Source organism: Marmota monax, unplaced genomic scaffold (genome assembly GCF_021218885.2).
Source record: "Marmota monax isolate L192 unplaced genomic scaffold, Marmota_monax_Labrador192_F-V1.1 WCK01_AAM20220418_F8-fsc00181, whole genome shotgun sequence".
Taxonomy (NCBI): domain Eukaryota; kingdom Metazoa; phylum Chordata; class Mammalia; order Rodentia; family Sciuridae; genus Marmota; species Marmota monax.
The window spans coordinates 2,427,145-2,444,424 of NW_026694276.1; the positions used below are offsets into that span (position 1 = coordinate 2,427,145).

Sequence of the window (17,280 nt, forward strand, 5' to 3'; positions counted from 1 at the left end):
ATAATGAATTCTTAATCAGTAACAGATTTATTACTAAGAGTAAAGAAAATTCTGGAGAGAGTGCAGCTGTGGCCTTCCATTTGCTGAGATACTGAAGGCTGGGACTGGAGATACAGGAATGTCAATAAAACTAGACACGACACTTCTCATTGGAATGCTGCTTTAGATTCACTGGAGCACCAGCAGGACAGCCTGTAGATTTGCTAGGAACTCCCCTTGCTTCCTTCAATGAAATGCCACTGAAATTTGTTGGATGAGTACCACTGGATGACATACTGGTCGCTACACAATGCAGATGCAATAAAACCATGGAACCAGAGCTCCTTCCTTTTGCAGCATCCCTCAAGCATCCTCTGCCAACAAGCCTAACATTATGCCAGCTAGCAAAGGAGAAATATTTAAAAGGCTCAGCCCCAGAATCACAAAGCAGGGTCATGAAGAGTAGATATAAATTTTTTGGGTGAAGCCAATAAAAATTGATAGTTCAGTGGTAGAGTGCTTGCTTAGTATGTGAGGCCGTTGGTTCAATCCCTAGTACTGAGGAAAATAAAAAATACAACAGTATAACACTTGTGCACAAACCAATAACTGACTGTTCCTGAATAAGCTGTAGCATAACTCCATTCCCAGGACTTGGATCAGATATGGAATACTTCAGAAAAAAATAAGTTCACCAAACCAGTATTATCTGGACTGATTGGATAAGTCAAGCACTTCAGAAATATCTTCTATTGGTAGTTGAAAATTCAGGATACTGGTGACTTGAAACATTGTTTTCATTTAGTTATATTTCAGATATTAGGGGTCAGGGCTGATGCCATTTGTGTGTGTGGGGGGAGTGGGGGGTAGAAATGACTAATTCCAATGACCCAAGAAATAAATAATTCGGCTTTAGAATGAAGCTCAATGATAAAGCGCTTCCCTAGCATAGGTGAGCTACTGGGTTTGATCCTTGGCATCTCAATAAATACATAGGGGTTAGGGATGTGGCTCAAGTGGTAGCATGCTTGCCTGGCATGCGTGAGGCACTGGGTTCACTCCTCAGCACCACATAAAAATAAAATATTGTATCCACCTTAAAAAAAAAACTAAAAAGTAAATATTTAAAAATAAATAATAAATGTTGAATTAAAAAAAACTGGAGGGAACAGACTAATTCTCTTATATAATTCTCAGCAAACTTTTTTGGTTGATCCCTTTATTCGACTAAATCAGAGGTCACCATCCAGCCTAATGAGGTGGCACTCATATGGTCAGCCAGGTTAAATGCAGTTGCAAATGCCTGTAATCCCAGTGGCTCAGGAAACTGAGGCAGAAAGAGCTATTGCAAGTTCAAAGCCAGCCTCAGCAATTTAGCAAGGCCCTAAGCAACTTAGCAAGACAGTCTCAAAAAATAAAGGGCTGGTGATATAGCTCAGTGGTGAAGTACCCCTGGGTTCAATTGTCAGTACTTAAAAAGAAAGAGTTGGGGGTCGGGGCGGGGGGGGGGAGATGGCCAGAACACAAACCATGGAAAATCAACTTGAAGATTGGTACAATTTAAAGGCAACTATGGATCAGGGAAGTTTATGTGAGGATTACCTTACAATATATACATACATGTATGTATATATGTGTGTGTCTCAATCCTTGTGACAAAATCTCACAGCTTCTAAGACACATAAAATGCTTTCAACTCACTTTTGCAATAGGCTGAAATAGCACTCCCCTATACATCTAAATACATTTTACCTGTGAACTTAATTATTACTTAACAGTAAATATTACTTAATGGAGATTTTCTCTTGCTAGGAGTGGTGGTGCATGGCTATATTCTCAGTACTTATGAAGCTGAGGCAGGAGCATTACAAATTCAAGGCTAGTCTGGGCAATTTAGGAAGACCATCCCAGAAAATAAAAAGCTGGGTATGTGGTTCAATAGAAGAGAATTTGCCTTAACTGTGAGACACGCGAATTCAATCCCTAGTAACAACCCCAGACCCACAATGTGACTAGATGCCGAGGAATGAAATGGATTTTAAGTTAGCTACAATGCTAATATTTTCAGTTGATTATATTCATGCTGTCATGTTCCCAACTATAACAAATGTTGATAGACAATGATCCTAAAGTGAAAAATGTCATTTTGGAAGTATTTGCAAAGCTCTGTGGAATTTTTAAAGATGGAATACCAGGAGGAGAAATTGCAGAGACTTTCAGGAAGCATTTCCTTCCCCATAAAATCAGCTCCAATTAAGAGGTCCTGTAATTGGAGCTGAGATACAGCTCAGTTGGAAAGTACTGGCCCAGCAAGGTCCTGAGTTTGATCCCAACCCCCCCCCCACACACACACACAATCATTGCCTTACAACAAACTAAAACTAAACCAGACTCAAATGGTTATAAATTAAATGGCATTAAAATGGACACTTTATATTAAAATTTTGATTGATAATATTCTAACCCATGTATAGGGCTTAATTGCAAATGGAACACTAAAAAACAGATGCCAAGATTAATACATGGAAAGGTAAAATCATTTCAGGTGTATACAAAAACTGGATGGAGGCTTCTAGTTATACTAAGCTTTAAAATCTTTTCAAACTTGATCTCATGTTGCAAGAAATGATGGAGATCTCTCACAGTCTTAGGAAGCCACTCTCCAAACAAAACACGCATATGCTTGGCATTAATAGTACTTAGATGATCTTACACGTACCAAAATGTTCCTCAAAAGCAAAATTACATTAAAAATCAAAATAAAAATGCAGGTTATGGTAGTACTTTCATCTTCATTTGAAATACTTTTCACGTTTTACTTACTTAAAATATACCACTGAACACTTCAAGTGAAATTATATCCAAAGGAATAGCACTGGAATTTAGGTATACTAGAAAACCAACTTTCAATTTAAGGTAACCCTAATGGCTTTCATTACTCAAAAGTAGGTTTTTCTAATTTCTAGATTATCTATACTAGTATGTTTGATACTCTTGGGGGAAAGGGGAAAGCTGGAAGTGGTGGCACACACCTATATTCCCAGCTACTCAGGAGGATCACAACTTGGTGAAACTCTTTGTCTCCAAAACTGACTGGGGATGTAGATCCAGAGGTAGAATGCCTCTGGGTTCAGTCTCCAGTACCAACCCCCGACCCCAAACAGGATTTTTATAGCTAATTCCTTCATTTAGTTTTCTTAAATTAGGCACAAACCCACATATGGAACATCTTTTCTGTTTCACAATACTGGGGACTGAACCCATTGGTGCTCTCGAAGTTACATCCCCAGTCATTTTTGATAGGGTTTCCCTATAATTGCCAACACCGGCCTTGAACTCGAGATCCTCCGACCTCTGCTTCCAAAGTATATGAACACTACCATGCCTGGCTAGGGAAGGCTCTTCCAAGCGGACTTGTTCGTTCAACTTAACACTATCACAAGGTGGCTCTGAGCACCCTTCAGTTAGCCAATATAACCAGTGGGTTATAAAAAATGTTGGTATGTGTACAGAAAGATCACTAGACTTGTCAGGAATACTCTTAGTCCTGGCACTGATGAAGCCTATCACTTTGGGCCTCTATTTTCTGTTCTAAAAAGAAGTAGATGGGCTGTCTTATAAAAATGTCCTTTAAGTTCATATTTTAAAGTGATACTTAAAATCCAAATGAAATTATTTCAATAAACACTTTATGTGGAACAAATTAATCAATCAAAAGATCATCCCAGTGACACATAACATCCACTGAAAGGGAACTGCCGTTACTATGAGGATAACTATCACATGTCCCTGAGTTTCTTTAAAATCCACTTGTTGTCTGGGCACTAAGATCTCTCTCTGCACAAAGTGTAACTCTATTGACATTTTATCAATTTCCACAACAAAAATACCTTTAAAAAATGTTAACAAATGGGGGAAAAGCCAACACCCAGGATAAAGGATTTAATCCAGTATTTATTCCACTCGTGATGTTCTTTGTAATCAGAATACAAGTCATAAGAACAATCTATCAAATAATTTGCTGATAGTCTTAAATAATGCAGCACAGCATTACTTTTAATACTTCTCCCTTCTAGATTGTTTAAAAACTCAAATAGCAATCTTCATTATTGATAAAAAAGTTTTAAATTTTTAAAAAAGGACACTATATCAAGCTGTTTCATAACTTAAGTATTTTTCCATTTATAAAAATGCTTTGGAAGCTTGAGCTTGAATCTGTTTCTCTACTCATCTGCCCCACCCTCTCCCAATTACAAGTTAGTATAGGGTTGCTGCAAGAATGCTAGGCTTTAGACATTATTTTTTTCTTTAATATAGTACTTTAAAAATCTGAGAAAGAATTCAAGGAAAAAAGATTACATGTCATGTTGTTTTTTTTTTCCCCCAAATAAAAAAGGAAAACTAAGTGAAGAAATTTTAGGCATACTAACAGTGTCCCTTTGAGGTAGAATGCTAAAAGGACTTTTGATCAAATCACAGCCTAATTTAAACCTCTGCATCAGAAACTAACCTCTCATAAATTCTCTCTAAAGTTAACTGTGGAGAATAATTAAGTATAACATATTAACAAGTCTTCCAAGATAATGTACAGTGGACAAGAATGTTAATCCTACAACTGCTGCCTTCATGTACATTGAAAGCACACAATTCTCCTATAAGATATCCAAGATCCATTCCCAAAGTCTTTAGCATCCTATTACGAAAAGCACAGCCATGCTAACTTCAGTACACAAACCATAATCCCACACCTACAAAACAAAAATAGAATTAGTGGCAGTTTATTGCCTTATACAAATTTAACCAACATGGCAACCATGCCAAAGGAATTAAAACATTTTTAGGACATATGTACAGACTGTACATTTTAAAAACAAACAATAAAAATGCAAGAACAATCTTGTGCATCATGTATCAAACTCAACAACTGGGTGAAAACATCAATGCAATAAATGGGATTACAAAGGCACTTCCCTACACAAAAGAAGAAATGAAAATGCAGCCTACAGGGAGCTTGAAGAGTGCATAACTACTGCACAATCTGAACTCGGGGGGGAAAAAAAAGCAGATTTAATCAAACATTTATAGGATTCAATGTGATCCACTTTTACAAAATTTTTCACACAGTCTCCTCTTTGTTTTTATGTTGTTTTTCTTGGCTCTCTTGTTCTACACTTTGGCTCCTCTGATGATCATGTTTTTCTGACTGGTCCTTACTATCGCCATGATCCCGTTTGTGAGAACGTTCTTTGCTTCTGCTACGTTTTCTAGGTTTTTCTTTGCTGGGGCTATGTTCCCGTTTTTTTGATTTTTCAACACTTTCAGTTCTTCCTTGACTGCCACTTCTACTTCGTTTGTTTGATTTTTCTTTACTTTCATTTTTATGTTTACTTGATTTCTCTTTGCTTCTGCTTCTACTTCGTTTCCCTGCATTTCTACTTCTACTTCTACTTCTATGTTTCCTTTCTCTGCTTCTACTTCTACTATGTTTTTTCTCTTTCTTGGAATCTTTTTTGTCATCTCTATGCCGCCTATCATCTTTGTCTTCTTTATGTTTCTTCTCTTCTACCTCACCCCTACTTCTCTGTTCCTTGGACTGTTCTCTTGATCTTTCCCTCTCCTTTTCTCTGTCATTCCCTCTTTCCTTATCATAGTCTCGATCTCGTCTTCTACCCCTCTCATTTTCTTTCTCTCTTTCCCGATCCCTGTCCCTTCTATCCCCTTTTCTATCACGACTTCGACTGCGACTTCTGTGTCTTTCCCTACTCCTACTACTACGCCTTCGATCTAACCCCCGATCAATACTTCGGGATCTTCGCCTTTCTTTCTCTCTTTCTTTGGCTTCACGCTCTAGTCGTTGGCGCTCTTTTTCTCTTTCTAATTCTCTGTCAAAACTAGAAGACCCATGGCCCTCACGATGATGACTTCTACTTCTTGATCTTCTTGGGGACCTCCGTGGACTCAGTGATCTCCTTGGAGATCTAAGAAATGGAGAAGGAAGAAGGAAATTCCAATGAATAAAACGTATTATAAGGACTGAGAATGTAATTCAGTGGGACAGCACTGTCTAGCATAGTCAAGATCCTAGGTTTAATTCCCAAGACTGCGTAAAAACAAAACAAAACTCTGGGTGTAGTGATATACGTCTACAACAATCCCAGCTTCTTGGGAAGCTAAGGCAGGAAGACTAAAAGTTCAAGCCAGCCGTGGCAACTTAAAAATAAAAAAATACCAAAAGCTGGGGATGTAGCTTAGTAGTAGAGCATCCCTGGATTCAATCCCTAATAAAAAGGAATAAATTTACAATTTGTTACGTCTACCTTGAACGTCTGCGTTCAACATGTCTGTCTATCTCCTCAGCACCTTCCTTTCCATCTTTCTTGATTTTTCTAGGTCGCGTTTTAATCTGTTGATCAATATTCTTCTGAACTGGAACTGGAATTCTTGGAAACAGGGTAGAAAACCACTCCAGTTTTGTGAGAAAAGACCGCAGCATTTCTCCAATGGTCATCACACAGCCTCCACCAGCCTTCACATCTAGGTCCTATGAAACACAAAAGATACCCTAATGGTCAAAAAATAAAAAATAAAAAAGCAAAAAGAAAAAAAAGGCATTTCAACACAAACATGAATACTAAAAAAACACATTACCATCTTTGGAATCAAATACAAAAAAATTCTAACAGAAAACTTTCAATTTTGTATCCTAACCTGGTAATGAATGACACACTGCAAAATATTTGGGCTTAGTGTATACATGCAGGTGAGAACAAATCCTGCAGCCTCACGGGCATAAAGGGAACTGATCTCACTCAGGTAATAATATGAAAAAGCACCTTATACTACTAAACTATGTGGAACAAAGGACTTAATTTACATTCCACATACCTACTAAGTACATATTTCTGTGGATACATTTGCACACATCATACCTAGCACTGTAACCTAGCTACATATGAACTATTTCACACAATTTCTGTCTAAAGGTTATCTTTTTAACAGCTGTAATATAAAAATGAAGCCCTAATAAAACTGGAAGCAATAGCAAACCAACTGCCATGAAGCAGTGAGGTTTCTAATTTAGTTATGTAGAAAATAAATAAATGAACAAATAATTGGAAACGCATAATCCATGATGACCATTGTCTCTGAAAAGGGTCATTACCGCATGAAGGCCTTCTTGCTATGCCCTCTCACAGCTCAGGACATGTTAGTCAGCTATTGTCAGTCCCAAACCTATAGTGCAAGCACACAAGGAAAGTGAGATTTGTTATCTAAACAGGAAAACAAGAGCTAAAGGTAAAACTGCTTGCACTCACACACATTTAAGTGTTCAGATATACAGTATTTCCAAATATAATCGCTGCAGATATCTAAGGAAGAAAACATAAGTTAGCTTAAACAGAGGACCTCAGGTTTGTAGGCACAATAAAAAACAGATTAAATAGAACCATTAAAAAACAAACCTAATACAATTAAAAAGAAGGACATGCTTTTTTATAGTCAAAAGGGAGAAGCATTTTGGTCTTAAAAAGCTTTTATTGGGCCGAGGTTGTGGCTCAGTGGTAGAACTCTTGCCTTGCACATATGGGTCACTGGGTTCGATTCTCAGCACCACATAAATAATAATGATAATAACAATAATAAGTATTGTGTCCATCTACAACCAAAAAAAAAAAAAGCTTTTATAAAGAGGAAAAAAAATCTTTAAAAGGTTGTGATTATCACCTAAAATAATTTTTGTGTCTTCCAATTATCAAGCAGTTCAGTAAACAGGTTAAAAAAAAAAAGGTAGAGAAAGACTAAATCCTCTATGTCTAAATGTGTCATTTTTTTGATGTGAATATAATGGCAAACAAAAATATTTCCATTGGAACCATCTTTTAATTCAACAAATTCTTTGAACTTTTAAAATATGACTACTGCTATATCAGAGTCTACTTTATGAACCTTAAAATACAAAGTAATGGGGAGAAGAGATACATGGCATAATACATGGGTACATTTTGATATCCTGGACTTTAATATGTAAGCAAATTAGTATAACTTAGTCAAGTTTCCTAAAGTAATTTCTAAACATGTTAACAAACTCAAGATGGCAAACTGGATTTAGAATTTTAAAAACATCTAGAATAGCATTGTCTTGTACCAGGAGCCAGAAAACTAGATTTAGCAGGGCAAGGTGGTGGCAAATGCCTATAATCTCAGCTACTGAGATGCTGATGCAGGAGAATGGAGAGTATGAGGCCAGCCTGGGAAATACAGCAAGACCCGTCTCAAAAAATGAGAAATTCAGAATTAAAAGTTCTTGTTTTGTCACCTTCAACCAACCATCCAAACTCTCAGCCTATTTAAGTCAAGCCTAGCTCTACAATTTTGCATTTCTATGCAAGTGGGAATATTTGTATTTAGAGGTTAGAGTGAAGAACTAAAAGTTCCACAAGAAAAAAAGGATACATTTAATTTTCTGTTACATGTCTTTTATCACCTCAATCTGGACCACAGCCCACCTCAAAGTCACTATCAACTGTACAAGTTAGGACCAATACAATATACAGAAACTAATTAGGAAGAGAAATTTTCTAATAGTTATAAAAACATTTAAGTAATTTAAAAACAAAACATACTAAATTTAACATAAGATATGTAAAAGCCACCAAGTCCTAGTGAAAGGACTTTAATTCTGAAAGTATGACTGAAATAACTACAGAAAATTCTTGAAGACATTAAATCTCCAATGGAAAGATATTAAAAATAAAAGTAATTAGAAAAAATTAATTATTACCCTTGCTGACATACCTCTTCATCATCAAGGAAGGATTCAAACCAGTCCCAAAGATCTGTAGGGGGCTGCGTATACCTAGAATTGCAAGGAAGATTTATTAAGCTTATGTGAGCCAGACAAGGTGGTGCATGCCTGTAATCCCAATGATTCAGGAGGTTAAGGCAGGAGAACTGTAATCAAGGCCAGCCTCAGCAACTGAGCAAGTTCCTAGGCAACTAAGCAAAACCCATCTCAAAATGAAAAATAAAAAGGATAGGGATACATCAGTGATAAAGCACCTCTGGGTTCAATCCCCAGTACAAAAACAACAATAACAACAACAAAAAAAATTATGTGAATTACAACGAGATATTTATTAAAAATACAGATAAATATATGCTCACCTTATATACATAAATCCAAGGGCTCTGATATATGGAGAATCTGTGTGTGTTATAAGACCCATCACTTGTTTGCGAGTTAATTTCAGAGTAAATAATTTGTATAACAGGCAAAAAGCTGTAGAAACAATTCCTCCTGTTCCAACACCTCGAACCTTTAGGAGAAACAGTTAAGAAAAAAGTATAATAATTAACAGATGCTCAGTTAGCATCCACTGACTAGTCATGTTAGGATTAATAACCAAGACATAATCCAGAATAAGAATGAAGTATTAACAGTAACACTTTTTGTAACCCAATTCACTGGACCCTTGAGTTTACATTTTTTACAAATTCTAAGATCCACCAACAAATTGTCACTTGAATGTGACAGACTTTAGTTTTCTAATAAACTTAATTATCAGACACAGAAAAACTGAAAAAATGCACGTACTTCTACTTACCCCTCCGCACATCCCGGTCTGGCCAGCTGTTTTCCTGCTTCCTTTTTCCCAAGGTTCAACATGCGTGACCTGAAAATAGAAAAGAGGAAGACAACAAACATTCATACTCTGAATTTTTTAAAATTCTGATTAAGCCCAAGTCCATAACAGAGCAACTCTTCCAAAAATACTGTTTACTCACATTAAGTGTGTAAATTACCTTTGGAAAAACTGCTTAGACAGTTAAAGAATACCAATAAAACTACCAGGATTTAATAAAACCTTAATGTGTTGGCAGAGCAGAAATCCCATTAAACTAGCTTTATGCACAGCTAATTTCTACATATGTGGGAGTCAGGAAATGTCTACAGTCTTCATCAATTTGCACAATATATTTGATACTATTCAGCCTTTTAATTATAAATTGCTTAAAATAAAAAAAAAACTCATTTTAAAATGAAGTTTGAAAAAAATGCCCTCAATATTTCTACTTTATGATTTTAAAAAATTTACATGATAAAATAAAATGCAAAATAACAGAACTTTTATTTGCACATTTTTTCCACAAGAATCAAGTTTATTCCTGATTAAAGATAAAACCACAAAAGTCACTTTACAGAGATTTTTCAGTCACTTACAATTCATTTTCAGCCTAATTATGTGAACCAATCTAATTTTCCCCCCAAGAATATAAACTGTATCAGAAATGGAGTGTGAATAGCCATTAATATACACTAAGTAAAATCAAACATGATACAGTATTCTTTTTGCTAAAGGACCACCCTACAAAAATAGCTTTATCTAAAATAGCAATAAAAAGAATTTTAACTATAAAATAGAAGCCAAGAAGTCTTTTGGAAAGATCTCATTTTGTTGTTTAAAAAAAAAAAAAATTCTGTTCTTTCATTCTATTATCTTTCTGAAAGTGTATTTCCACCCACACATGGTATTATTTTATACTGCTTTTTAGTGGTACTCAAGTACTACACTGTTTTGCTCAACTCCTGGAGTACTTAACTATTTCTTTTCCCCAGCTTGCTGTGTTAATGTTTCAATTCCTCAAAGACTAGTCAAGGGATAGAAACAAAACAAAATTAAAGTACTTCAAAATAAAAAAAATAAAAGGGCTGAGGATGTGGCTAAGTGGTTCAATCCCTGGTACCAAAAATAAATAAATAAAAAATAAGTACAAAAATTAGAGGTCTACATATTTCAATGATTATTTGATACAACCATATTAATGACAAAATCTGGGTCTTTAGTTTTAAACTTAAAAATAATTCCTGGTAGATCTTTAATTGCTTCAAAACACAACGTATGAAAGTTTTCCCCCTACTACATAAACTAGATTTTAAAACAGAAACTGCCACAAAAGGAGCAGAAATCCAATTTACAGCTTTTCAAAGTTTACTGAATAGAATAGTATGTTAAATATTATTCGACATATTGCATCCATGTTGAAAAGGTCTTACCTTTAAAAAGCTAGTTTTTTTTTTTTTAAAAAAAAGCTAGTTCACAGTATAACAATTACACCTTCTCAAGACTCTTGTAAGAGAATATTAAATTTACTTCTGTACTCTACATGCCCAGGGTTGAACTGTATTCCTCAAAATGTTTTCTATAAAAAAGCAACTAATATCTCAAAATCTTGAAATAATCTAAACAATTATTGGGGGGAAAGGCAGCAAAACAAATAGAGAAATGTCCTTTTGTTAACATCTCCACACATGTTCGGATGACAGAAAAGACGTGATCTGTCTCAAACTTTACAGACAAAAGATTGTAAATGCTCTAGCTAAAACGTTTGTAAAAACTGTTGAGGCTATTATTAATTCTCTTTAAAATACAAATCCATGTTTGGAGGCCTGGAAGGTATTTTTAATACTACATAATTTGCAGGGAAGTGGAAAAAGTCTATCTACTGATGAAGACCAAAACCAATGGCCCAAAAAAAAAATAAAAAGTCTAATTAGCTTTTCATTTAACCAGGGAAATGCATTTATGGCGATTGAGCATGATTAATAGTGCATACCTCTACCTGCGACCCTGGGCTGCTCCGAGCCTCGCTGCAAGACTGAGTCAATCCTGCTAACGAAACAAGAACTGAGACAAGAGTGCAGTGAGGAGGCGCCAGGTGAGCTCCCCAGCACAGCCAAGCCAGCACCGACCCTGCCGCAGAAGCCCAGGGCCCAGATAATTCTAAATATGCCCAATGCACAGGTGGCTGAGACCGCTTACTCCTGACTTCCTGCTGGGAAAATTTCCAGGCCTTCTGTACACATCTTGCACTGGCACCTCTCCACCCCCATCCCTCCCACCCCAACCGACACACGCACTGACCATGTCCCTGTCTGGATTGGACAGTACCAACAACACGAGGCCCATATTGAAGTCACTACATGCCCTGGCCCGGGTGAGCGGGAGAAGCACCAAGTTGGCGCCTAATAGATCCATGTCAAAAGGAACAAATTTAAAGCTGTGAACTGGAGAGACTTTTGTTACTCATTTCTCCTTTCCCCTATCCCTCTTGCCCAACATCCCCCAGGGGTAGGCAGGAGGTTGGGGGGAAGAGAAATATCGAAAGTGGCGGGCTCTCCTGGCTCTAAAATCTGAAAAGGAAACGAGAGGGCGGCCCCAGCCCGACCCCTCCCTGACAGGCTACAGGCGACAGCTCCCCCTCCGCCCGACCTTCCCCCACCCACAAATCCTCAGATCTCGGGGGCCGCCTCCGCCGGTTTCCTCCATACCTCTTCTGAACTTACCCCCAAGCCCAAGGCCTAGAGGCTTCGTACCTTAAAGTAGATCTCGTCCACCACCTCGTGGTAGGTCTTGAGCTCGTAGAGCTGCACTTTGAAGTAAGGCGACGACAAGATGTTGGTCAGGATCATGGGGTTGAGGTTCATGGTCTTCTCGTTGCCCCACAGCGGCAGCACATTGCCCTGCTTGCCCGAGACCGCCGGCTTCGTGGCGCCGCCGCCGCCGCCGCACTGCTGCTGCTGCTGCTGCTGGGCCGCGGCCGCGGCTGCCTGGTGCTGCGGCTGCGAGTTGCCTGTCAGCGCGGGGCTGTTGTTAGCCATGTTGCGACGGAAGGAAGGAGGGAGGGAGAAGGGAGGGGGGAGGGGGCGAAGCTCGATCTCGCTCTTCGGGACAACGGTCCGGGACCCTACTCCATGGAATGCCGTCAGAAGAGGGGGCCGCCTCGCTGTGCCCCAGCAAGGCGAGAGAGGGCAACCCTGACCCCGAAAATGGACCCCGGGCGGAGAGCAGACACCGAGATGCGGGCTGCGAGAACTCAAGGAAGAAGGCAAGCCGGTGGCCAGGGAGCGCGATCTCTTCCGCCAACTGCCCCTGGGAACAAGATGGCGGGCTCGGCGGATGTGACGTCATACGCCCCAGTGTTCCAAGCTAAGCCGGCAGCCAATCAGAAACACTTGGGTGGGCTAGCTATTCCTCTTCCTGGTTCCGCGCGTTCTCTGCGCGCTGGACTCATCGAGGTGGCCTCCTTTGCCCGACTGTTAGATTTCCCGGGAGGATTTGGGGACGATGGGGAAGGACGTTCTAGGCCCAATCTGTATGTTTTAGCGTTTCGTCTGGGGACCTAGTTTCTTCTCGCGAGAGTCGGGCAGGAAACGGTTTTGCATCACTGCAATGGGCTTTTCAATTAGTGTCTAGCTCTGGGGAAGTGTCGGAGGTCTTCGCCGAGTTCGCTGTTTTAAGATTCTTCAAAGATTATCAGTGACTCTACTTCCCCATGTGATTCCCATAAAAGATGTTTCTGTCCTTTGCAGGGATGTAGTGTATGACCTGAGGTCTAATGTTTAAGCCTGAACATAAGACTGCGATAACATTTTGCTGGGCTGTTGTGACCTTTAAAGGAACTACTTAGCATACCTGAAGCTACCAGTAGAATGTTTCAGGCATCTGGCTCAAGCCATTGCTTTCTTCTCCAGATCTTTCAGTTTTAACGAATGTATTGGGCTAGACATAGGGGTGATGTGTATCTAGGGAGGATCGGGTCCTCGAAATAAGCCCTCATCTTTCTGACCTGATCATTTACTGACTACCTGTCCTTTGCCCCTGTCTCGGGCAAGGAATGAGGCAGAGGAAGTGAACAAACGGTGTAAAAGTGATCAGTTTCAGCTCTTAAACCCACTGCTAACAGAAGACTCCTAGTGTTTGAGAACTAAGAGAAGGTTATACACAGAATAATACCTTTGGGTTTTATTTTTACCCATAAAAAGACTGAAAAGATCTTTCTCATGCTTGCAGGTATAAAGATTTGTGTTGTAGACTGTAAATATTTACTTCGAACGGTATGTTTTGTTAAGAACTTAGTGGTTAGGGTAAGAAGAATGAAAATGATTTTTTAAAAATCCACACGGATATAAAGATACCGGTCAAATAGTTTATTTCTTGGAGTACACCGTTCATGTTGCAGACTACCACATTTTTAAAAAATTGTTTCTGTGGCTGGAGTTGAGGCTCAGAGGTAGAGCGCTCGCCTAGCATGCGTTAAAGCACTGGGTTCGATCCTCAGCACCACGTAAAAATAAAATAAATATATTGTGTCCACCTATAACTAGAAAATAAATATATTTAACAAAAAATTGTTTCTGCATGTTTCTTTTTCCTTTTTTAAAAAATATATTTACTTATATGTGGTGCTGAGGATGGAACCCAGTGCCTCCCACACCCACTGTCTCACATGTATGAGGCAAGTGCTCTATCACTGAGCTAACCCCAGCTCCACATTTTGACATTTTAAAGACTTGTTGAATTTCTTGGCTACTCCCAAAGTGGGGGCAATAAGGAGAATGTAACTACAGATTGTGAATATTTGTCAATTTGCAAAAAAGAAGGCTAAAGAGAGCACTGAAGTTTCTCAGGTGAAATCCAGACAGGCAGTTTTATAAATGGCAGAGAACAGCCTGAGCATACACAGAAGCAGGGAAGATCAGACTTATAGGTGCTAAATATAAATATTCAACTGACAGCAGCTAAGAGGTATATTAATAGGGAGTAATGACTGAAGTGCCTGGAAAGGGTTGCTAAATGCTTCCAATAAAACAGGCCAGTTAGGGATTTTAGGAAAAGTCAGGCTAGCAGTGTGACTTAATGATATAACTTGTGCTTACCATTTGCTAGGTCCTGGGTTCAATCCCAGCACCCCACCCCTACCCCAAATGTCATTGTTGAACAGGGGCTGGGGCTACAGCTCAGTGCTTGAGTGCTTGTCTAGTATGCAAGAGACCTGGATTTAATTCCCAGTGTTGGGGGGGAAAATCATATACATGATTACATCCATGATCTCAAAATCTAATTTTAAGACTAATATTGACAGTGTTTTCTGATTATAGTCATATTTCATAAATTGTCAGAATAATTTTAAAAAAATGTATCATCATCCTTCTCAAAAACCTTGGATGGCTTACTATGGAATCCTAATTGCCAAAATCCACTAGCCCTTATTTGTTGTTGTTGTACTGGAGATGGAGACCAGATCCTCACACATGCTAGACAAATACTCTATCACTGAGCTATATCCCCACCCCTTTTCATTTTATTTTGAGCAGGATCTTTGTAAGTTGCTCATCTAGCCTCAAACTTTGATCTTGCCTCAGCCTCCAGAGTACCTGGGATAATAGGTATGTACCACCACACCTGGCTTTTACTAGAAACTTGACTTGGGAAGTTTCAAGGGAGCAATCTTAAATTTCAACAGCATATACACAGGGAAGGAACAAGGCCTGGGGGGCACACTGTCTCAAAAAAAAAAAAAAAAAAGAACGTTTGAGGATGTGATTCAGTTGTAGAGCACTTGCCCAGCTTCTGTGAGACCTTGCATTCCATCCCCAGTACCACAAAAAGTGAATAATTTTTTTCTTTTTAAGTGAAAAGGGGGACTGGGGTTGTGGTTCAGTGGTAGAGCTCTCACCTAGCATGTGTGAGGCCCTGGATTCAATCCTCAGCACCACATTAAGATAAACAAGGGCTGAGGTTGTAGCTCAGTGGTAGAGTGCTTGCCTCACATGCATGAGGCACTGGTTTTAAACCTCAGCAAAACATAAAAAATAAAATAAAGATATTGTGTTCATCTACAACTAAAAAATATTTTTTAAACAAAGATAAATAAATAAAGGTATTGTGTTCATTTACAACTAAAAAATATTTTTTTAAAAAAGTGAAAAGGGCAGGGCATGTACCTCAGTGTTAGAACTCTTGCCCAGTATGCATGAGACCCCTGGTTTAATCCTTAGTACCAATAAGTAAATAAAGTCCCTTGCTAACAGAGCACTTGCCTAGTATGTGTGAGGCACTGGGCTCCAACCCCATAACTGCAAAAATATAAAAATGAAAAAAGTCTCTTTAAACAGGGAGTGTATGTAACTACTTGGGCAGCCAGATGGGGAGATCACTTGAGCCCACAAGTTCCAGACTAGACTAGGCAACATAGCAAGACCCACATATCAAAAATAAAAGTACTTCATGTAGCCTATGAGAACATTGCATATAATTTGCACTTGCTTAGCATGTGTGAGATACTGGGTTTGATCCCCAGTACTGCAAAAAGTAAATAAATACAATAAATAAAATCAGTCTGCCTAAGATCAGTGGTATAATACTAGTTCTCTGTTCCTGCCTCCTCCTTTTCCCATAGATCTCCCATTTTGAAAAAAAAAAAAAAAAGGTACGCAACTCATCATGCAATATTTTTTTTTTTTTTTTGGTACTGGGATTTAACCTAGGGACAATTTACCACTAAGCTACATCCCCATCCCTTTTTTTTTATTTTTCAAAAAAAAATTTTTTTAAAAAGAGAGAGTTTTAATATTTATTTTTTGGCAGACACAACATCTTTATTTTGTATATGGTGCTGAGGATTGAACCAGGGCCACACGCATGCCAGGTGAGCGCGCTACCGCTTGAGCCACATCCCCAGCCTCCCTAGCCCTTTTTGAGACAATGTCTCACTAAATTGCTTACGGCCTTGCTAAATTGCTGAGACTGGCTTTGAACTTGTGATCTTCCTGTCTCAGCCTCCTGAGCCCCTGGAATTACAGGCATGTGCCACTGTGCCAGGCAAAATGCCATTTCCTAAGTGTTGGCATTGGTGTTCAGAAAAATGAATGACTCTGAAGACTAGCCAGAATTTTCTTTTGTGGACTGGGGGTGTAGCTCCAGTGATAACAGCAATGTTTTGCATGGTCAAAGCCCTTGGTTTGATTCCCCAGAATCCAAAACACAAAATTGGGGGTGCAGGGGGTGGGCGTTGTCATTTAAAATGAATGGTGTAGGGGCACAATGGCCTGAGCATGTAATCCCAGCTACTTGAGAGGCTGAAACAAGAGGAATGCAAATTCAAGACCAGTCTGGAGCTGGGTATGGTGGCACATGACTGTAATCCTAGAGGCTTGGGAGCTAAGGCAGGAGGATCACAAATTCAAAGCCAGCCTCAGCAACTTAATGAGGCCCTAAGCAATTTAGCAAGACCCTGTCTCAAAATAAAATAATAAAAAGGACTGCATCCACTGAATTCAATCACCAGTATCAAAAAATAAAAAATATGGCTGGAGTTGTGGGTCAGCAGTAGAGTGCTTGCCTAGCAAATGCAGGCCTAGGTTTGATCCTTAGCACCTATGATCGATTATTTATTTATTTATAAATAAATAAAATAAAGGTATTGTGTCCAAGTACAACTAAAAAATAAATATTAAAA

At 38.8% G+C, this 17,280-nt stretch overlaps 1 protein-coding gene across 1 annotated transcript; it reads right to left on the bottom strand.

Moving 5' to 3' along the window:
• Positions 1-3,913: 3,913 nt before the first annotated feature.
• Positions 3,914-12,925, bottom strand: Prpf38b (pre-mRNA processing factor 38B). Its single transcript, XM_046467169.2, has 6 exons — positions 12,356-12,925; positions 9,585-9,653; positions 9,145-9,296; positions 8,776-8,836; positions 6,297-6,520; positions 3,914-5,957 (listed from the first exon to the last, which is right to left on the bottom strand). The coding sequence occupies exons 1-6, from the start codon at positions 12,638-12,640 to the stop codon at positions 5,096-5,098; spliced, it is 1,653 nt and encodes a 550-aa protein (XP_046323125.1). The 5' UTR covers positions 12,641-12,925; the 3' UTR covers positions 3,914-5,095.
• Between the last annotated feature and the right edge of the window lie 4,355 nt (positions 12,926-17,280).